The sequence below is a fragment of the Sinohyriopsis cumingii genome, chromosome 8 (genome assembly GCF_028554795.1).
Source record: "Sinohyriopsis cumingii isolate HCF-2022 chromosome 8, ASM2855479v2, whole genome shotgun sequence".
Taxonomy (NCBI): Eukaryota; Metazoa; Mollusca; class Bivalvia; order Unionida; family Unionidae; genus Sinohyriopsis; species Sinohyriopsis cumingii.
This window is the reverse complement of record NC_142968.1, coordinates 95,758,318-95,783,072: the sequence shown is the minus strand read 5'-3', so window position 1 is coordinate 95,783,072 and position 24,755 is coordinate 95,758,318. Positions and strand designations below refer to the sequence as shown.

At 34.4% G+C, this 24,755-nt stretch overlaps 1 protein-coding gene across 1 annotated transcript in view; it reads right to left on the bottom strand.

Moving 5' to 3' along the window:
- Positions 1 to 24,755, bottom strand: part of LOC149794180 (alpha-1,3-mannosyl-glycoprotein 2-beta-N-acetylglucosaminyltransferase-like) — a 59,965-nt gene that overhangs the window by 11,859 nt on the left and 23,351 nt on the right. Inside the window, exons 5-11 of the mRNA XM_089968282.1 lie at positions 23,271 to 23,385; positions 19,496 to 19,634; positions 17,423 to 17,557; positions 11,972 to 12,062; positions 10,969 to 11,073; positions 8,619 to 8,709; positions 6,515 to 6,685 (exon numbers count right to left, since the gene is read on the bottom strand). Of these exons, the coding sequence (XP_089824408.1) occupies positions 6,515 to 6,685; positions 8,619 to 8,709; positions 10,969 to 11,073; positions 11,972 to 12,062; positions 17,423 to 17,557; positions 19,496 to 19,634; positions 23,271 to 23,385 (847 nt within the window). The remainder of the gene's footprint in view (positions 1 to 6,514; positions 6,686 to 8,618; positions 8,710 to 10,968; positions 11,074 to 11,971; positions 12,063 to 17,422; positions 17,558 to 19,495; positions 19,635 to 23,270; positions 23,386 to 24,755) is intronic.

Genomic DNA, 24,755 nt, shown 5'->3' with positions numbered 1-24,755 from the left:
TATGAGGATTACTAGAATATCCAATTTGATGATAAGGATTACTAGAATACCCAATGTAAGGATTACTAGAATATTCAATATGAGGATTACCAGAGTATCCACCTCTGTCTGCGTGGGTTCAAGTCTCGGATTCAGCCAATGTGGATATGTGAGAAAGCTTGCCAGTAGCTTCTCGAGGGTCAGTGGTTCTTTCCGGGGATTTTCCGGTTTCTTCCTCCACCATTAATACTGGCCGCCATGTATAGCCTATCGCGTGCTGAAAAATGGTATTAAACCCTACAACAACAACAACAACCAGAGTATCCAATATGAGGATTACTAAAATATCCAAAAGGGGATTACCAGAACATCCAATATGAGGATTACTAGAATATCCAATATGAGGATTACTAGACTATCCAATATGAAGATGACTAGAATATCCAATTTGATGATAAGGATTACTAGAATATCCAATGTAAGGATTACTAGAATATCCAATACGAAGATTACTAGAATATCCAATATGAGGATTACTAGAATATCCAATGTAAGGATTACTAGAATATCCACTGTAAGCATTACTAGAATATCCAATATGAGGATTACTAGAATATCCAATATGAGGATTACTAGACTATCCAATATAAGGATTACTAGAATATCCAATATGAAGATGACTAGAATATCCAATATAAGGATTACTAGAATATCCAATATGAGGATTACTAGAATATCCAATTTGATGATAAGGATTACTAGAATATCCAATATGAGGATTACTAGAATATCCAATTTAATGATAAGGATTACTAGAATATCCAATGTAAGGATTACCAGAATATCCAATATGGGAATTACCAGAGTATCCAATAGGAAACTTTTTCAGATTTATCCCATAATATGCATTGGACTACCAGAAATGTGAATATTTACCTGTGATTTGAACTTTTAATACCAAAGTATATTTATTATTTAAAAAAAACAAACAAGATATGCTAAGGCACCAGTACATTCAAGTTTAACACAGTCCTTCATATGCATCAGTGTAGGATAGGAAAATTACACCTGAAGATCAGAATCTGGGATCATACACAACCCAAAGGTGGACTTGTCTTATCCAACTCTAATGCATATTGAATGATTCATTTTAGCCCATTCCTAAACAATAAGTAAGGATGCATGTGTCAACATTGTATGCTGTGAATACTAATGCAACATTAAAACAGCAAAACACCCAATGACAATTTTCTCACCTTAAGCATATGATGTCAACTTTACACTGAAAACACCAGTGACAATTAAACACAAATTCGCTTTTAAATAATTGTTGTTGAGACTGTCAAAATAATGGCCATTCAAGGCATACAAATTATGTACTGAAGACAGCTTGTAAAATGATACAAATGTGAACAAGTCAAAAAATAAAAGTCCAACCTTGCTACCATGATTAAATGAAATGATAGCAAGTTAACAACATAGTCCTTGATTTAACTTAGATCTAAAAGCAATTTTCATTGATGTAGAATGATGATGAATTTAAATTTAAAAAAGTTATGTTAACACCTTGCTTGATATAAAAACCAGACTGTACAATCTGTACCTGTGCTAAGCCAATCAGTGAACATTGTCCCATTGGTGGTATCCATTTAAGGATGTAATTAATTGAAATTTAATGCTCATTTTATAATATTGTGAAAGAATGCTCAAGTGATTATGTAAATCAAGGAATTATGTGCACTGAATGCAAAAGAAGGTCATGTATGAGAGATTGTAGTCACGTGATATAACAGAGATATTCTTCAGTACCCAATCACATTAACGTTAGAAAGAAGTTTTGATACCTTTAGCAATCACAGAAAGACAAAAACCTTTGCCTTGCCCATTGGTATTCCAAAAGGGAAATGAGAAGAAACTCTTCCCAACCCTTCCCCCTAGCTCAGCTCACCACTGCTAGGTGGCTATCATTGCTTACTAGCTTTGTCTTAAGTAATACCAAAATGAATATGCTTATCTTTGTGGGAAAGTTTGGGAGGATTCATTTGTAATGTGATCAAGTAAATATTCTTGGAGAAAAATAATTTACTAAAATATTTGCATCCTCCTTTGAATACAGTCCCTGATCACAGTAATGTATGATATGGTCACCCTCAAAAGAGTAAGGATTCTCCCCTGTATGATGGTAAAGCACACTCCTAATTTCAGATCAGCACAACTGAAAGTGACATAAGCCATGACAACAGTACCTAGGTAAGAGAAGCAAATTAGTTTTTCTTACCAAGTCACCAAGAGAAGCCAACGAAAGGGCTGTCATATGCCAGCAATTAGGATGTGCAGACTTCAAACTGGTCTAGTGATAGTCCAAGATACAACCACCTTATAAACCAGATTCAAACAGCACCTTTCCAGGTATTTTACATAGTGCTTAGTGCATGGACTGTGTCTTACATTGCTGCCTCCCTTGACTGATCAGTGGAGGAGAGGGAACAGATGATCACTCTTTGACTGCCAATTAATGGTGGCCTGTTCTTGGTTACATCATCACCATGGAATCATCTGATCTGAGCTGTAGAAAGCTATGGTCCAATGAATGGGCATGTAACTTGCTCATCCTGCAAGCTGAAACTAAAGCTATCAAGGACCAATTTTGGATGATAGTAGCTTCAGTGCTGGCTAAGGTGTTAAACTGTTGTTTCTTCATTAGTCCCTGAAAACATAGCACTTCCTCCCAAACACCTTCAAAGTGGAGGGCCTCCTAGCTTGTGAGAGTCTCAATATGGCAGAGGTTTGTCTTCACAAGGCTCTCCTGACAAGAACCAGGTGTGAAGGAATAGCCTTTCTGGGTATGGATGAAACATCTGTAACTGTGACTGTTTGAGCAGGTTGGGTGTAGGCATAGAACCCAAATCCATCTCAACAGACTGAGAGTGCATCCATGGTCCTTGTCTCTTGATCAAGGTGGACAGTTTGTCATTCAACCGTGTCAAAACATATCTATCACTGGGTGGCCCCAAATCGTCTATAAGATCAATGGGTAGACAGATCTCTTGGTGTGATGGGTCTGACCCTAACAGATGACAAAGCCATACCAAGGGCCTGCTAGGAACATGTCTGATCTGAGCTGCTGTATTTATCGGTGACTTGTCTCAATTGATCAGAAACCCTAAATTACTCAAAGGGAAGAAAATTCATTTCTGCAACTGACCATCATTGCTGCTGAAGAGGATGACCGGAAGAGACAACACAGCTTATGATCTTGGTGAAAGACAGTTGGCTGATATTAAGACTAAATTGGAAAGTGCCAATTTGGTAAATAGTTCTTCAGACACCAAAGGAAAGAAACTTGTGTGAGGATGTGTGTATAGGAATGTTGATGTAAGTGTTGGTTGTGTTTAAAATTTTAGTGAATATCTGACTGATCTTGTTGTCTCCATTCTGAACCCTGACATGGTTAGGTATTTGCTGAGCAAACTGATACCTAAGTTGGATGTAGATATAATTCAGCCTATATCAATTGACGAACTCTTTCCAAGCAGTGAGGTACTTTCTTGTAATATCGGCTTATGTACTTCCTAAACTTTTCTGCCAAACAGCAATGGCATGCCAAAAGGGGATGACTGAAGGGCCAAGGCATGATGCAGTTTTTAGGGTGACAAAGCAGGCATATTGTCTCATGAAATTCATGTTAGCCAAAGCTGTCAAGACATTTCCAATCATGTGATGTATGACCCAGTTAATTTGCCTTGGCGATGTGGGCTACAGATCCCCATGCAAGTTTTGCTATCTACTTTTTGAGCCAGTTCAACAATTGCTAGCAAAGCCAAATCTAGCATCAAGTATGAAATGCTGGTGTGTTGACTGGTCAGCTTGGCTTTCATCTGGACATACAGCCTGGCTTTCAGCTGAATGGTCAGCCCAGTTGTTGGATTGATGGCTAGTTCAGTAACTGCCAGGACTGATTTGTTGGCAGGTGGAACGTCACTATTCAACCTGGTGGCAAAATGGATCATCAATGTTTAATACATATCAAAATAATGAATCTATGAGGCAAAGTGTCAAATTAAAGAAACCGGTCTGTTTCTTGGTAATAGGCCATATATTGTTGGTAAGAGTAGAAAATAAACTCCATGCAGGTCTAGGAGGGACAAATTAACTATTATGCTATTCTTATGTAATTGTCTTTTTTCTAGACTATTGTCAAATTTATGAGTTTTGTTAAAGAGATAATAAATAAAATGAAAAACACATTTTATTACTTTAATTTTTTAATTTTTTTTTCATGTATCAAAACAGCCATTATCTATATACAGGTCAGTATAAGACATAATTAGATGAAAAAAAGCGTAAAGATTACATCAAAAAGTATAATAATTGGCATGTATTAATAACCCATGCACCTGGACATATAAGCCCTAAAACCAAGACATGGGGGTACTTATGCCCATTGGGCAGCCTACTGTCTCGCATAAGCTCCAAATCGTCACTGGAGAAATAAGAGAAATGTGCGGAAGAAGTTCACACAAGACAGTGACTGTGTCATCACTTCTTGTATTAGTCACTGCAACTGTGACTCTTACAATGTCCATGGAGAAAGCATAAGTGGGAACTTTGCAAACATGTTTCTTCCAACAGTAGCTGACTTGATTTAATGGTCACTGTCAGCACTGGATGCATTTCTTTTGATTCACAAAATAATGTTTGCAACATGTATTAAATACCTTTCCACTTACTAGTATAATGACAATGATACTGTATGCTTAATAATGACTTAGAGTGTGTCAGAGGTATGAGATATGGCTATGCCATACTGAGCAAAATCTAAAAGCTGGTAAACAACCACAGCCACCTAAATGTGATGAAGGGACGTAAAAAGAAGAGTTGGGAAGAGTTTCTCCCCTTAGCCTTACATGAAATATAGATAGGTCCTTTTGTGATTGCTGTATTCATATGGTAGCGGAGGATCATCATAACATTATTGTGATCAGAGAATGTACTCAAATGTGAAGCGTGATCATGCACACATAAGAATGTGAAAATATGTTCTCCTGACCGTTTCATTACTTTAACAAATTACTGCTGTCATATTTCAAAGAGAAATAAATCATCTGATGCCCTTCAACACAACAACACTGAAATCCATCATTAACTTCCTAATGCAAGAAGTAATCTGATTACTGCATATAAATAAATGGAAAATGATTTTCAAAAATGTTCAGAACATGACCTTGCATTGGTATATATCTTATATGTGCTATGTCAGACATCAATTTTAAACACATTATAGAATATTTATTTGAGCTCTTGTAGTTATAAATACAAGGTTCTCTTACTCTACAAAGGCAGACTGGAAATGGTAAAGGAAATTACTCTTACAACAATACTCTTTGATAGCTATGATGCAGATCTATAAATCCATAATTCTGAATATGTTCTAACAATTCTAAATATTTTAATTACCATATAACATGACTAATATTCTGTATATGCTGCTAAATCTCCCCCCCAAATAAAGACTTAAACTATTAAATGCATTATTTCATGAGTTTACAGAACTTGATCCCTAAATCTTTAAATAGCATATGTAAAGAAGAAAATAAACCATCCACTGTTACTGCAATTAAATTAAAACTGATATCAGAAAACTGAAGCCATTACTCATGTGATTAAAAATGAAATAAAAAAATTTTAACCATTATTTCCATCATTAAAATGAAAGCATGTAATACTTACTGTACAGTCAATCAACTAGAGGATAAATACTCCTTGCTGGCAAAAGCAAGTCAGCATGCTTCCTTTCATGTTTCAGTCTCTATGTGGAGTTTTTAATGGTACATCACAAATTTTTCTGACCCTTTTGCTTGTACACTCCAACAGTGTCTTCATTTTTAGCAATTATATTCATCTTGATAAAAGTAGGTCACAGTGATCTACTTTTCTAGATACATTCATACAAAGCAAGATTATTCAGTTATCCCTACACCAGTGAAAGTAAGACTTGTGAATGATACTAGTGCATTCTGGTCTCGTACCTTAGCTCACTGCACTGTCTTCAGTATGGCCAAGAAAGCGACCATAGCTTTACTGTCTCCACTGATGAAAGATCTAGTGCAATATTTTTGCCTGCTTTTCTTACTTTGTTTGTACTGGAATCAGCTTAAAGTGCCAACTCGGATCCACAAGGCACAATCTTTTCTGGGGTTCTGAGAGCAGGTGCTTGCAGTGAGATTCAGGGTTATGAACCCTTGAATAAAAGTCAACGAATTGTTGGCAACCAGGTGCTACAGATGAGAATACCTGGGACTGGATGCCCGGCTATGGTGATTCCCTTGTCAGTAGTTTACTTTTGTTTGTCCAATTTTTTCCAGTGCAAGAGATGAATTCATCACATCATGAAAGGATGATACTGGATATAATGACTGAAGTTTTAATAAAAACAGCTCAAATAAATGACTTAAATACAAAAGTCACGTACAAGTTTCCATGGTCATCTGTATAATAAGATGGCAACATTTTCAAACCTAAGTGAAAAGCTTACCTTTAGATCGTCCATGATTCCCAACCTTCTGGCAATATTGATGAATTCATCTTTTGTCTGATAGGTGATTCTGACCTCAGGCAGATTTAACTTGGACTTGCTAACTACATCATCGACAGTAACATCTGGCAATTCATATATCTTCTTAGTAAATATTGGATCATATACATCCTGGAATGCAACAATGGGATAAGATGGGCATGATAGTGTACAACATTAATTTAGAATCATGTACAGAAAATAACAACAATGGGATAAGATGGGCATGCTAGTGTCCATCATTAATTTAGAATCATGTACAGAAGATAACAACAACAGGGTAAGATGGGCATGCTAGTGTACATCAATAATTTAGAACCAAGTATGAAGATAACACCAACAGGAATCATGAACAGAAGATAACAACAACAGGATAAGATGGGCATACTAGTGTACATCAATAATTTAGAAGCAAGTATGAAGATAACACCAATAGGAATCATGTACAGAAGATAACAACAATGGAATAAGATGGGCATGCTAGTGTACACATTAATTTAGAATCATCTACGGAAGATAACAAAAGTTTCCAATGTTTTGAGGTAGAGCTAGGTTTTTCTCAGGGAACAATAAATAACAGACAAACATGCAAACACAACACACACATGCAAAATAAAGGCTAAATCATACCAAATTCTAAAACTGTGAATATAAAAAAAATTATACAAAAATGCTTTAAGAAGAAAAACCTTGTAAATAATTAAAAAAAATTAAAAATTCTGCAAAATGCATCAGAAATAAAAGATCAAAGAAAAATTACAAAATCCTTAAAATATAGGCTTAAAATGAGTGTAAAGTGATGGAAAGCTATCCAAAATACTTAAGAGATCTAAATCAAATAAAATTAAAAAAATAATAGAAACAAAAGAACAAAATGAAGACATTATCAGTGATATATACTGAAATTGTATGATTATATAAAAAAAAAAACATTGTAAGAAAAATTTTCTAATTGCTTCAATATGATTAAAAAATTACGAAATCATGTTTTCAAAATTCTGAATGTGCATGTGTATATATATCATACGAATGCATCATTTTGAAATTTTAAAATATGACTATATATATATATATATATATATAGACACACAGACACAAAACTATTTCAAAAGAGAAATATATATTAGCAATTTTCAGCTTTACTGATGAGAAAATTAATAACTGTGAAACGATTTTTCTCACAATGAAATGGACAGTGTCCAACCATATACAGTAAATATGAACTAACCTAGCCTTCATATTTCATCAACATAATAGTGTACATGTTACGACATTGTATGATAAAAACTGATGTATCAACAGCAAGGAAGTGTGTATGTATGTTCCTCTTCCATTCAAATAGTTTCCTAATCTTATCAAATTAGTTCTGATTGCATTCAAGAGATTGATAAACCACAAGTACAATTTCAGTTATTAGAAACGATGGTGATAAATTTGCCTGTAAATATAACACACAAATATATTATGTTCCCATTTGAAATGTTCTAATTTGTCATCAACTAACTTTCTATTGAATAAGAATGGTATTTGTCTAGCATAAGGGATCACCTTCAAAGGTTGCATCATTGATACTGGAGGTATGTGCTATGCATGGTTGCTAAAGGAACAATTATCTATTTGTCAAAACAACAGGACTGCCATCAGAGGAATGTCCATGAATATAACAACAATTGTTCCATTGAACCCACTGTATGTGCAATGATGCACCTGCCCCTGTATGTTACAAACTACAAAACAAAACTCGAATATAAAAAAAAAGATAATAAAAAATCTTTAATATTGTCATTCACTCTGCTACTGGCAGGAAAGGTTGTATCTATGTCTATTTGGGTCAGACGAAACAGACGAAACATCAATTCTATCGGCAAAATCAGATATCACTAATAAATGTCACATAATAGTGACATAAGGAAAGCTGCAAACAAACACAGTTTAATAATACCAGAAATTGAAAGTCGATGTAGAGTCGGTACATTTCATTATTATTCTAAATCATGCTCTGGATTTCAAACTGATTCACATAAGTGATAGCACGTCTATGTAATGGTCAAAACAAATATCTCACCTTTTTAAGATAGGATAAATCCATTTTAGTAAAAGGCACTGGTTTTTCATTCAGTTGGATAAATTTTAAATGCTTCTCATAGAAAAGACCCCTGAAAGATGGAATGATATTAGTAAGAATTTCTGCATACATGTGAAATATGAACTAATTGTTGTGCATAACAAACAAATATATACTTAATCTACAGAAATAACATGATCACTATTGATGTTAAGGCCAAATGAAATAAATAATTTCTGCTCTTATTGTTGTTGTAGTTGTAAGGTTTAATGCCATTTTTCAGCACAAGATAGGCTATAAACGATGGCCAGTATAAATGGTGGAGAAAGAACCCAGAAAACCCCCAGAAAGAACCACTGACCCACAAGAAGCTACTGGGAAGCTTTCTAACATAACCACATTGGCCGAATCTGAGACTCAAACCCATAATGACAGAGGTGAGATGGCAGTGATCCGTAACAGTGAGTGCATTAGACCACTTGACCACTCGGGGTCCCTAAACAATAATGATAATAATATTAAAACTAAAACATAACATGACCAAGTGTTTCAAGAAACTAGCAATTACTGTGTATGATTGTGTAATTATGTACCTCTCCTGTATCTGACCTGCAAAAACTTCAACACAAGCTAAAACACAAACACTGGCACAAATTCAACACAAACTTCAACACAAGCTAAAACACAAACACTGGCACAAACTTCAACACAAGCTAAAATAAACTTCAGCACAAACTTCAACACAAACTTTGACACAAAACTTAAATACAAAGCTTGATTAAACATATATCAACACAAATCTTAAACACTAAGCTTGAACACACAAAATCAACACAAAACTTCAACACTAAGTTTGAACAAACAAATATCAACATTAAGCTTGAACACATGAGATCAACACAATATTTCAACACTAAGCTTGAACACACAACATCAACACAAAACATAAAATCTAACTTGAACAAAAAAAACTTAATGTTGTCAATACAACTTCCACCAATGCCACTGTAAAACTGATGTGTCTGATTACACTCATGTTGAAGTGTTGGAGAAACAAAAATGGTCTAAATGTGAGAGGTAATTTTTTTTTTTTAAGACCTTTTTATGGTGCATGCAATATATTATTTTCTGGGCTTGAAATATCTCTAAATTTTGTTGTTCAGTTTGCTGTAAAGTTAAAATAAAGAGACTAATGCTTGTTTATTGTCTGTACAGACAGAAACTGCATGAACTTACCCAACTGCCAGTCACCAGGTCTAGCAGACAAGAAAACATTTTCTGAACCAAGATTTTAAATTTAGACAGAATACTCAAATCATTAACATCTAGAAATTGTTCAATTATAACAGGTTTAGGATTAAACCATAGTAAAATTGGGGGGAGAGAAGGTGTACAAGGTGTAATGTTGGTGGGGACTGTTGTAGGGTTTAACACCATTTATTAGCACAATATAGGCTATACATGGCTTCCAGTATAAATGGTGGAGGAAGAACCCATGAATATCCCGAAAAGAACCACTGACCCATGAGACTACTGGCAAGCTTTCTCACATACCTACATTGTCTGAATCCGAGACTTGAACCCACATAAACAGAGGTGAGATGGCAGTGATCCATGATGGTGAGCACTTTGGACCACACAGGCCCCTGTCGGTGGGGAAGTGAGTTGTGTATGGTGTGATGGTAATGGTGATTGTTAGTACCAAACTAGGGTGTGATGGTAATGGTGATTGTTAGTACCAAACTAGTTCAGATTTTGTCATTACAGGAAATAATGTAGTATGTCACTCCAAATCCAAATTCACAAAGAAATCACTGGTATTTTGGACCTGAGACATTTTTAGAATATTTCTGACATACAGACTTTTTAAAAAATAATTTGCCAATTACATTGAAAGATACCAGCTATAAACCTACAGCATTTTTGTGTGTGCAGAAACAGGAATGACAAGCTGCTTTTAACAAAGGCACCATTATGCAGGTCAGAGTATTTTCTTTATTTTGCCAGGTTCATGTGACATAAAAGCTTATTAATTTTGAAACTGAATCAGTTTGGTATATATAAAAACCCAACAAACTTTTTACATTACATAAGTACACTTCAGTGGGAGGAGATTTTTACTTGGTACAAGTGCATAATTCTTCAACAGTCATTAGTCCTAGTCCTGTGAGAAAACACTATATGACCATATTGGGAACTATGTCTCACCTATAAATCATCACATGATGTGTATCTTTTAAGAAACAATTATTACATGGCCACCATGAAGTGACACCTATTTATCTCTGACTTATGATACTAGTGAAACAATACAACAATGTTTTTGGTGCCTTTTGGGTTGAAGTCTTACTTGCTAACACCCTGTTTCCCAAATGTGCTGGTTCTACAGATCTCTGGTCGTATACAGGATCTGCCTTTCCTCTGATCCGGATGTCTCAACCAGTCATCCCAAAATCTGAAAATGATCCATACAAAAAGGTTAGTTGATTCCAGCAACATGTTTATAATCATTTATATATATTCTTATTTATGTATGTGTCTGTCTTTATATCATGGCAAAATGCATCTGAGCTCTGAAAGCAAGACGGATTCCTACTAATTTAGTTGAAGTTAATTCTTCCCAAAAAAGTGACTCATTAGGTAAGAACTTGTCCAAATTACTTTTACTCTTGAAGTAACAAGGAGCAGCAGACTCCCAGTGAACGTGATGATGTCAATCCAAACCAGTCTAATCTCCACATGTGAATGTGATGTCGATGCAAACCAGTCTAATCTCCACTGAAAAGGTATTACACTTTGTTATGTTTTGCACAGACACAAGGCAGTCTGGTCCTGACCTGGTCTGTTAATGGATTTTACAACACCCATAGCGAGCTGCAATGGTAATGCACATATATCTGTACAAAACTGTTTAATTTTCTTAACAGACTGATAAACTAAAATTACTTTTCCTTTACAAAATGTAATTTAGTACAATTTATTGGATGAAGATATCTGACTCAACTTTAGGATATTTATGATGAAAGGATGTTTTCATCCAAAGGTTTTCACAACTCAGTCAGAATGTTAGATAGTTTGTGAGAAACAGAAAAACTGCTTTGATGGCATAAAAATATAATCAGATATGCTTATAAATATTCCTGCAAAATTGTATTAGTCTACATTAAGTAGTTTTCACACAACAGTGCTAATGATCTTTCAGGGATGGACAGACAGACATATTCAGGATCATATAAAGATACCCTAGCTACCATCAGTGGGGGCAATAATCATCACCTCCCTGATCATTTTTTGCTACTTTGCATCAGGAATCGCAGTAATAATTAAAAAATAAGCTGTTGCCAAAAACCTACGTTTCTGGCCATTTAGGTCCCAACTCTAACCACAGTTCCCTCCTCAGCATCCAGCCCAGACCAGGGAAAAAGTCAGTTCTGTGCAGGAGTTCTGTAAATTGAGAAGCTTCTAATATATTCCTTTCATTTTTCCACATTTCTTTCATAAAATACATTGCATTTGGTATAAGCTCAGATGTCTCAATTGCATACAATATGTGAATTGAGATAAGTCTGTAATTATTTGTTGAATTTGTTTTAAATTCAGACATAAATTTTTCCATGAGTCTGGAAGATAAGGGTTTGCATGTATTTGTTTTGAATGTTATATAAATAATGTATTATATGAATTAATTTGAACTGATATGAATTTGTTCAAATTACTTCATTCATAAGTAATAGAAATTATGTATTAAAGGAAATTCATGCATTACTCTGATATGAATTGTGGGAATAATTTCTCTGTCTTAAATGATAAGTAGCATGTATGGAATTAATTTTAGTCTATGTTGATGAATCGTTACTCAGCAAGTAATGTAGTCAAAAAAAGACATGAAGTCCACAACTTCATCTGTAAAACAGACCTGCTAACCCTAATGAGACTGCCTCAGCAAGGCAGTTGATTTTTCCCATAACTTTGACTAGTTTTCAGTAAGAGGTAACAAAATATCATAAACTTCTATTGTAAAACTGGAAAACATATTTGAAAGTTCAGCAATTGAAACATGCAGCGATGGTAAACATTATGTTCAACTGAAAAGTTTGTAAAGTACACATATACCTTATTTACCACTGGTACAATTGTATAAACTTCCATTCAAAACCCAATGCAACTCAATGACTTATTGTTTCTCTCAACTTGACATAATTCTTGGAATTTTTTTCCATTTCACATGAAGACAGCAATCATATCTCCTGTCATGAAACATACTCAATGTGATGTCCAATAACATAATTGTGTCCCTTCCTGATTTTATTTGTAAGAATCTGAATATTCCTTTTTATTCTTTTGTGTTGACTATTAGCACTTTTGAGGCTTATTTTCCTGTTCGTCTTCAACATGCATCTCTTGCTGAATGCCATTTAAAAAAATACTATAACGAACAGTTTGATCATGCAGATGCTTGGCATGAAATAAAATATGTGCAGTTTAAAGCATCTGAGGTACTGCTGTAAGCTTAGTCTCGTTCCCTAATTCCACTATATCTAATATAAAACCTGGATCCAAAAATCAAACACGGGTGAACTATCTGGATTTTTCAGCAACAATCATTTTTCTATAGTTTTGGCTTTTATTTCATAAATATGTAATTTACGGGTCATTTTCGTAAGACTTACAGCAAAACTGTAAGGGTTGGCAGGTCTAGTTAAGTTGTGAATTCTCTTAACTGAAGAAAATCAATGTTTGTTGACAATGTTGAGCTTCTAATTTACAGCTCACAGTGGGATGTAATAGTTACCAAATAGGTCTAGTTATATCATAGTTCCATTTAGGAATGTGAGTAGTCACTAGAAAGACTATAATGTAAGATAACAGGATTTTATGTATCTATCAGGTTGCAAACTGATACAATTAGTTTAGTTATGTAGAGTTAGGTTAAGACGGTATCTGACATAACAAGAGTGAGCATATTATTTGACACCAGAAAAGAAAAACCTGACAAATATCCATATGTACACCACATAGTGGAAAAAGACAGCAGACAGCCAAGTTACAGTTGAGGATGAGGACACAAAATGGTTGGGCAGAGAGAGAGAGAAAGTGATTTGGAAAGGACTGGTAACAAACAAGTTATGCTGACATGCCGGTAATCTGAGTTTGATCATTCACTCATTTCTATGATGACATTGTTTTTATTGGTAAAACAGAATGGCAAGTTGCATTTCACATACGTTTTTTAATTCTCCATCTAAGAGAAAGTGTATCAATCAAACGTCATGATCAATTTCAATATGTTTTTGTAATTGATTAAACTGCTATATTTTACATATACAGGGGCTCATGTTGTTCTATTCTAAATCTTTGCTCAGATCTCTGTTACTCAGTTGATTTCATATTTTATTTTATTGTTTGCTCAATCCAGGTAATTAGACCATGGTCGAGCATCTCCTAGATAATGATAACCAAGGGACCATAGAGGTGGGAGATTATATCACTGTCACCTCACTCCCTCACACTGCACACATTACCGAAACTGCAATGGTCACAGGTCTCCATCATGATCCTCTAAGTGCATCTGTTGCATCATTTTGTTTATTTGTGATGACCAATTTATTATCTATAAAAAATGGCTTAGGTTTCGTGTTTTGACTCTAAATTAGTGTGATTGCCCAAATGAATGATGTTTATGACTGATGTATTTTATTTCTATTTAAAAAACTCTGAACTGAATGCATGTAATATTTAGCAAAAAATATGAATAAATTATAAAATGTACAGTATTTGAATAGTGCAGAAATTATGAGTTTTTTTCTTCTGAAACGAGCTGAATGTTGACTTTGAAAACTGGCTTTTTTTGCCCAGACCCGTTATGAGAGACCACCTGTCTTGAGAAAACACTTTTTGTTGGACCAAGGGGAGGTCTTTAAATATAGGTTTCAAATATCTTATTATTATTGCAAAAATTATTAATCTGTATGTGAATATCTATATTTGCCTCAACCAACTATAAATCATACTTCTACCAACTATAAATCATACTTCTACCAGCTATAAATCATACTTCTACCAGCTATAAATCATACTTCTAACCAAATCTGAAGTTCATTTATTTGTACTTTTGTGTTGTCAAGGTTTAAAGATATCAAATATTGTTTTCATCAAAGTTGTAGAATTTAACTAGTCTAACCTTTGACACAGGTTTCACAAATACAACAAATTTCTGGTTAACACTAAGAAAATCCCCATACATGAGGATGCAAAGTATGTACAATATCGTTTTTGGTGTATGCAACAAAGTAATTGAGGTTCATTACACTGTAAATAGATGCTTAAAAAAATCTTGGTATTCAATCTTAATGTATGTCAACAGATCAAATGTGGTCTTCAGTCAGTCCAGGAATTCATCATAATGCAGATTATGTGCAAAACCATGAAACATGGAGAAAACAAGGTGACATTAGTTTTTTGCACCTCTGATGTTTTCTATGTTCAATTTTAGATCATGAAAACTGGCAGTCATCATGTGCAACAAATCAGTTCAACAACTGTAATAATTTGTTGTCTTTTACTTTGTGATGATGTTATAATATTTCTATCTCGCCTGCAACAAATATTCAAGATCACTTTTCTTAAAATGTTACTAGTATTGCTGGTGGAAGTATCAAGTTTATGCATTTAGCTTAGTTTCTATGACACTAAAGCATTTATACAATTATGTGTTGCTCCCAGATCACTAGTCTAGGCAGAACACAGGATGCATATCAGGCATTTTGAAGCATGGTCTCGTCTTTTTCCTGTGGGCACTCCATTTACAAGAGTGGACATTTTTATGCAATCTGATCATGCATTAAAGACAATAATGACACTACATGTGAAAATAGCAAGTAAATGGTGCCCAGATGATACTTGAGATGCACTTGCAAAATATTATCTTATGCATTTTAATAAACCTCAGGTGGTTTAAGATAGGGTAATCCCTCATGACAGCAAGGTGTCACCTAGCAACTAAGATGCAGCACCCTCCTAAAACAGGATTGAGACAACACTGACAGTCATACAACTTGATGAGTCTGTAATCAGTGAAGACACTCATCACATGCAAAAGGAGATCACAGTGAACTACTTTTCATGCTTCATTGACTTTGCTGGATATTTTGAATATGACTCAGTGCAGCAGGTGAGATAAAGCATTCCATGAAATTATTCCGTTTTTTTAAGCTAAATTATTCCTTTTTATAAGCTAAATTATTCCTTTTTATAAGCTAAATTATTCCTTTTTATTCCTTTTTATAAGCTAAATTATTCCTTTTTATAAGCTAAATTATTCCTTTTTATAAGCTAAACTATTCCTTTTTTAAAAGCTAAATTATTCCTTTTCATAAGCTAAATTATTCCTTTTTATAAGCTAAACTATTCCTTTTTTATAAGCTAAATTATTCCTTTTTATAAGCTAAATTATTCCTTTTTATAAGCTAAACTATTCCTTTTTTATAAGCTAAATTATTCCTTTTTATAAGCTAAACAGAAGAGATTCTAAGTCTGCATAAGAACGTTATGTTCTTTAAAGATGGTCCGTAGAGATTTTTCCAGTGTAGGAATGTCAAGTTCCTGGAATGGATGGGAATTTTATTGTGGTTTTGTGTTCCATTCAAATCTGCTCTTTATCTGAAATCTTGGAACTGAGAGAGAAAAAAAGTAATGCAAAACAGAACTGTAACTGTAGAACTCATAAAACACGTTTACCTAAACAGTCTGAAAGGATCCAATTATTTTTTCTTGTCAATGCAAAATATCTATAAATTTCATGTAAAATTCTTTTAACATCTCTCTTGAATTCAGCTCACAATCTCAAGCTGTAGCAATGAACAAAATTGTACCCTCTGCTAACTTTATTTAGCAAAGAAAATCTGCCATAGGTGACATGTCGGCAATATGATTTCTTACAGAGATCTCATCTCCACGTCTTATTCTGCCTGTGTAAGAATAAAACATATAATCCATATCTCTGAAAGAATCAAAGACTATCAATCACCAGTGTTGTATATTTGTTACCATCTGGTTACTAAATCATCAACTTTGTTACTTGGCAACAAGAGATGAATTTCTAATATCAACTGCTCAAAACTAATATAAATATATGACTGTATTCAAGGCTGGAAAAATCTTTTTTCTCACTTAAGGACAAGCTGAATATTTTGGTGGGAAAAGTAAATTGTTTTTTAAACCTTACCAAGAAGTCTTTCTAAGATAAAGACAAAATATATATAAGTGCAATCACATGAAGCATGGTTCATATAACTCTGGTGATATTTTCGTCAAGGACTTTTCAAGGGCATCTAAAACTTTCAAGGAATACATTTTCTTTTGATAGCTGAACTTTCCCCATTAAGTTACTTTGCATAAATATATACATAAGAAGAAGAAGAAAAAAAACAATTTGTGCACCAATATAGCACAGGGATGCTACTCCATCTAGTAAGCTACCTACATAGTGTCCCATTTTGATCCATCCACCTTTAACCTATTTTTCTTTTATTAATATATTATTTTTTTACAAAATGAAAATAGTTTATTCAGTTTAAGCAGTTTTGTATTCTCTTAGAAAAATTAAAGGAGTTTTGCAAAAAAAGGAAGGATCTTTTCAAGACAGCGCCATAAAATCAAGAATAGTTTTACGTTGTATGAACCATACAAATAGATTTTGGGCACAATGACAAGTTTAAGATATTTTAGACAAATGGACAACTTTAATATTTTTCCAGCCCAGCATTTAAACCATATACAAGCAATTTGTACAGTGCAAAACAAACCTGGATCTTCCTTGACACTGCCTTTCTTGCCATTATCATTCCAGGCTGAGACACACCATAAAGATGGGTCGGAATTCAAAATCCTGAATGTAGCAGCAAAATACTCGTAAAAATCTGGAGAAATATCTAAATCATCTGAAAGAAAGACAGAAACAGGTAAACATCTTCATTTGCATGTACCATTTACACTTGATTATAAGTTGAGTCCAAATGCAAACAAAACTGACCGTAATATCCCATAATGCACCAGGAAATCAGGATCGATAGTGTTTGTTTTACTGATTACTTCCAGCAAACTGCAAAGACCAAGATCTACCAGTGCATTATGCAATGCTCAGTAAAGTTTGTAGTTGAACTCGACCTATACAGTAAGCAATGATAATATACCAATATCAAAACACCTGAATCAGAACTTCTTAATGAATTGAACAGTGTGTGTTCTTATCGCAAAATGAAAATAATTTTTTTAAAACTTAACTATGTGTGCTCCGAACATCCTTTTGAGTCATGAATGTATACTTCTCTGGCACTACGGCATAAAGTTCAAACAGTTCAAACAAGTATTTCATCTGGTTGTTTGCAAAAATGAACTATACCTGTAAATCTATAATTCTTCATTAATACCAATGCATTATCATATAATGTGGGAGTACATGCAGAGACCATTAAAACACTGAACTCAAAACCCTGAAAGTAGCAGCAAATATTGAAACAAATCTGCAGAAATATCTAACTCATCTAAATTCAAAAGACTGTTCATAATAATTTTTTTTACCTTGACTGAATTTGTAGTACTGTAGTGAATAGAAAAGGGGTTCAACAATAAAGTGGCTCTCTTTGCCCTTCAGTGTATGTATGTACGAATGTATGATCTACTCAATTACAGTCAAACCTGTAAACAGTTATCATCAGGTAATGGGTTGATTACAAATGTAATAGTAATCAAATCTAACTGATTACAGTACGAGCTGTAATCACAGCCATTGATTTCAGAAACTCTCTAATTGTAATTGTCCTTCATTGGCAGTGTAATCACTATTACAAATGATTACAATGGACAAAAAGTCACTAAATGTAAACAGTGTTGATTTAACATGTTAATATGTATACAAATAACTGTCAATAAACATTTACACCGAATTAAAATTGTTTATTTTTCAGTTATACAATATATGACGTGCGCAGAACAAAAAATGATAACAAGCAAATACAAAGCAATCATAATCATCTTCCTGTAACCGTAATCATGGTTTCCAAATAAAGTGCAACCATTATCATAATCAGTGCCAAACCTGTAATCATAATTGTAACCGAGTACCTGTAATCGACCCCATGCCTGGTTGTGATGGTTTTTATGTGCATATCTCCTCAAAAACATACATTAAATATTTTGTGTCCTGTTTCCCCAAATGTATATAACTATACATTGACTATCAGCAACTGGTGCAGAGTAGGGTAATTTAGCAAGCTTGGTATCAAGTAAGATAACTTAGCAAGTTTGGTACCAATTAAAGTAATTTAGCAAGTTTGACACCATGTACAGTAATTTAACAAGTTTGGCACCAAGCAAGATAGTTTAGCAAGTTTGGCACCATGTAAGGTAATTTGGCAAGTTTGGCACTAAGGTAACTTAGCAAATTTGGTACCATGTAAGGTAATGTAACAAGTTTGGCACCAAGCAAGACAGTTTAGCAAGTTTGGCACCAAGTAAGGTAATTTAGCCAATATGGCACCAAGTAAGATAGTTTAGCAAGTTCAGTACCAAGTAAGGTAATTTAGCCAATCTTGCACCAAGTAAGATAATTTAGCCAATCTTGAACCAAGTAAGGTAATTTAGCAAATTTGGCACTACTTATTGAATGTAAACTGGTTATATGCAGCAAAATTAGCAAGATGTAAAACTGAATGCATTTATGAAATAAACAGATTCAGTCAAATTGAAATTTCTAGGGAAGTAACTTTATCAACATGAAACTTTGGTCCTCTTTTGATTATAAATGCTTCAGCAAAAATCTTTTTTTAAAAAAAAAAATTCTAAACGTGTTATACATTTATAACTTTCATGTTACATACCTTCAACAATTATCACAGCTGAGTAATTAAGGGTATGGAAGACTTGGTTTAGTGCCCATTTATAATGGCGAGCAATTTTATAATAGCCCATAAACTTCTTCTGAGGCCAGGGCAATTTTAAATCAGAGAGATCTGGTTGCTGAAAAAGATAAAATATGTAAACTTAAGTTACTTTTGAAGCACAAGAATATAAATTTCTAACTACATTTAGGAGCAGGGAAAATGTAAAATCTTTTACTGGCTTCAAAATGAGGTATTCATGAATATGCAAAAATTTTAAAGCTTGCATGTTAGTATCATAAAATACAGTTTAAAATGAATAAAAATTTTAGTTACCCAGTAAAACTTAAAAACTTGTCTCATGTTGCTGGATGAATGATTTATTCAATCCTGGTCATTTTTCATGCATACTTTAGATGGAAGGCAAGATGTAAAATGTTATTAATGACTTCAAGGAAATCCATTTCAAATGGGAGGCAAGATCTAAAATAATGTCATGAATGACCTCAAGAAAATACATTTCAGTTGGGAGGCTTTGTTGTTGTTGTTGTTTTGGGGCTTAACGCCATTCTTCAGCACACGACAGGCTATACATGGCGGCCAGTATTAATGGTGGAGAAGAACACGGGAAAACCCCGGAAAGAACCACTGACCCTCGAGAAGCTACTGGCAAGCTTTCTCACATACCCACATTGGCTGAATCCTAGACTCGAACCACCGCAGACAGAGGTGAGATGGCAGTGATCCGTAACAGAGAGCGCTTTAGACCACTCGGCCACTCGGGGCCAGTTGGGAGGCAGGTTCAGAATTGTCACGAATGACTTCAAGACAAAACATTTTAGATTGGAGGCAAGATGTAAAATGTCATGAACAAGCTTAAGGTAATACATTTTAAATGGAAGGCAAGATGTAAATTATCATGAATGACCTCAAGACAATACATTTCTGATGGGAGGCAAGATCTACAATGTCATAAACAACCTTAAGTTAATACATTTTAAATGGGAGGAATGGTCTAAAGCATCATGAATGACCTTAAGCCAGTATATTGCAGACATATATATGTAGGTGCATATAAAGATATCTCACCATAAAAACAAGATTCCCAGTTAACATATTTACAAGAACCTCTCTCACTGCTGAAGGATAAAATCCCCTTTTCTCTGTATGGCTTATGATTTTGAATCCAGTTAATAAATTTCACAGAATTTTAAATGCATTTAGTATGGTAGATAACATTTTTCAGATTTATTACCAGCATTTTTTAAAGGCAAAACCTTCCAGTAACGATCAACACTTGGACTTTCAAATAAGTATCGGAGAGTACTATTACTGTATTATAAAATAAATAACATTATTGCCAAAATATATTTCAGGGGTAGTTGCAAAAAGTGATTTTATAATGTATTAAAGTTGTATGTCCACTTTTAAAATTTTTGGCAATACTGACTATGGATATCTTCTGTGAGATAATATGACCACCCCTTACTTTTTGAAACAAAAATTATCAGGCTGACTCCATAGATTTAACATGCTAGAAACACTGTCTCTTGTCTCATTTAAAAAAAATAAAAATAATGGAAGGATATTTTAAACATAGCATCTTTCATACCAACTTTTTTTTCATTTGCCAGAGTCCATGACATCAGTACTAAATTATTTGTGTTTTTGATAGAGGAGATTGTAAACAATAGTTGAGTCTGTAAGCTATCCAGGTCAAAATTAACTCTAAATTGATTTCAATGTAGTAATGACCAGACACTTCTATTTTGGTTCATTGTAGTTGTTGTTGTTATAGGGTTTAACGCCATTTTTCAGCACAAGATAGGCTATACATGGCAGCCAGTATTAATGGTGGAGGAAGAACCCTGGAAAGAACCACCAACCCACGAGAAGCTACTGGCAAGCTTCTCACATATCCACACTGGCCGAGTCCGAGACTCGAACCCATGCAGACAGAGGTGAGATGGCAGTGATCCATGACGGAGAGCGCTTTAGACCACTCGGACACTCGGGGCTCCCTGGTTCATTGTAAATGGACCAATCAATGACTGAAACAAAAGGACACTGAATGAATATTTATAATTTACAGTCGAGTGAAGAATGCAACGAGGAAAGGATGGATCAAGGAAAGAATGGTGAATATTTAAATCATGCATTCAACAATCATGAATTTACACTAGCAGTTTGCATGATATGTCATTTACAGCAACAAGTGATTTGCAAATACATACAAAGTTGTTGTTGTTGTTGTTGGGTTTAATGCCATTTTTCAGCACATGATAGACTATGCTGTTGTTGTAGGGTTTAACGCCATTTTTCAGCATACAATAAGCTATACATGGCGGCCAGTATTAATGGTGGAGGAAGAACCCAGGAAAACCCTGGAAAGAACCACCGACCCACGAGAAGCTACTGCCAAGCTTTCTAACATACCCACATTGGCTGAATCCGAGACTTGAACCCACGCAGACAGAGGTGAGATGGCAGTGATCCGTAATGGAGAGCGCTTTAGACCATTCGGCCACTTAGGGTCCCCCTGAACAAAGTCTTGGAATCCTTACAGAAATATTGCACTAGAAGGTTAATGAAAACATTAAGCTGCTAGTGCTAAGCAAACCACAAAACCAACTAAGCAACTGCCATGACATGCTTTCTTTCATAAAGAACACAAAAGAAATTATTGTATTTCATAGTTTCCTTTGTTTATAAAGAACAGAAGTTATTTTATTTCAGTTTCCCTTGCAAAATGGCCTCTACTCCATAAACATTTCATATCTGAAACCATGACGAATTACCTACTTGTAATCTTTCAGGTTTCTCTACGTTTTTTGCCAACATGGGACATGACAGTCTGTGAGTGTGTGATTTGGATTTTTAACATAGCTTTAACAATTTTTCATTTATATCGCTAAGATGTCAGCAGTGTGATAGTTTATACTGATGTCTAGCACATGGGCATCATGCCACAGACATGTAGCATGATTTCCCACCCAGTCACATTATCCTGATGCCAGGCCGATCAGTCCTACCACTAACCTCTTAACAATGAGCGCCAAGCGAGGCAGCTGTTAGTACCATTTTTGTAAGTCTTTGGTATGACTCGGCCTGGGATTGAACCTACGACCTCCCACATCCGAAGCAGACACTTTAACCACTAGGTCACTGGAGCGGCACAACAGTCTAGCCAGGATAATGGAATTATTCTTTAGTCAAGGATTTGACCCCCCCTGCAATGGCGACCTAATTGCTCATCTTTATCAAGATATCCAACTTGTCTTGAGTTTCTTCAAAGCAGGTTTAATATGTTTTCCACGTGATGACATATCACACTGTATCTGACTTGTGAAAGCCTTTAACATTTGTACGCTATTGCCACTGGTGAAAATGTCACAATCTCACACTGCTAATGGTGGTATGATGATAAAGATTTGACACAATGCTATCTTTATTTTCCATTTCTGCATGAGACTTGCAAGAACTATAACACAAAAGGTTAATGCTGATACAAAAAGGATTACTCCAGTTTCTGCCAGTAAAAAATGAAACCTACATTGTTCGTATTTCTATTTGTTACGGGCAGGAACCATATAAAATGTAAACCTTAATACTTAACAACACTCATATAATACAAAAATATATTATGTTTATGATGGCTGCCAGATGACAAAACAACATCATCTTAATCTTGCATACTGTTTTACATATACAATAAATACAATTTTTAGAAAATCGTAATTATTTAAATAATGTCAAATGCTTTGACTCCTGTTACCTGTATGTGCTCGATTTTGTATTTATCAACATAAGTTTTAATGGTCTGGGCTGTCTCCTTATGGCCACAGTCTTGACTAACAATGACTGGAAAATGCTTTGGATCAGGCCGGTATCTAGGAACATTTGAAATAAAAAGGTATTTTAGTGTTGGTTTAAAGTTTTGCTAGGCATCAAATCTCCATTAGCTAATTTGTTTCTCTAGTCCCTTTCATCCCATGGACTAAATACCTCCAATATAAATAATCACACACCCCAGAGCAAATTATAATGATGTGCTCATTTTTTTTAGCATTCTTCAGAACTCACGATCATAGACAACATTTCTGAGACTTATTTCAATAACCCCAACATATATATGAAAGTTTTTTTTAGGTTTAGCCAAAACTGATCTAGGAATAACTGTGCAACATTTCAAAAGCACATGGCAACCTGCATTCTGTAATCACAAAACTCAAATCCATGGTGTACATAATTTCAGTTAGTCCACTGGCATTCTAACTTACCTATCTATAAGACAACGTTTAACAATTTCATGTTCATTTCTTAAAACTACCGATTTCATTGCAATTTACCTGAGATTAATTCTGATAGTCATGCACTTCAGATGCATGTAAAACATGTGTCACAGAATTTAAAAGAATAATTAAAAATTGATTAGATGTAGCAAAACTTAAATGAATATTATTAAAAAGAGGAAACATAGACCCTGACATGGGTAATTTTACCAGTGAAATGAAATGGAATGCCAAATGGTTGCCAACAGAGTGCAGAATCAATGCGAATGAAAGAAATGAAAAAGAGAATAAGAAACAAACAAACTGATAAGTGCATTTATGAGAAAATGGAGAACGCAAATGCAAGAAACAGAATGATATTCAAAAACGGAATGAAACACAAATGTATTTCATTCATGGATTTGAAAAAAGATTATTTTCAGGCTACCACTAAATCTCCACAGTCTGAAGCCCTTTCATATGTCAGATATTCCAGGATTACATTCCTTACAGTCTTATGAGTTTTCATCCTTTGCAAGCCATGACACTGTTCATGTTAAACCAGACATAAAAAACAACAGCCACTGATGTAATGAAAAAATAATCAACACTGCTGACATATACTCTACCTTTATATTTGTACACTTAATATAATTGTTTTATAGAGTACTCCTAGATTATAATACTGTTTATGGCACCCATGCATCATACTGCCTTACAGCAACACATTTAAAATGCAATAGATGACACAGTACTCCTTCATTATCACATGATCCATATAGTCCGACTGCCTTACAATGAAGTATGTCATACAGAACTCCCCCACTATAGAAGTCTGTGAAAATCATGAAATAAATGATAAAGTACTCCACAATTATAATACTGACCATGTGAGTTACTAAGTATATCACCATATAATGAGACTGTCTTACAATGAATTACATGATACAGAAAACCCTCATTATTGGACAGTCCATGACAATCATGTT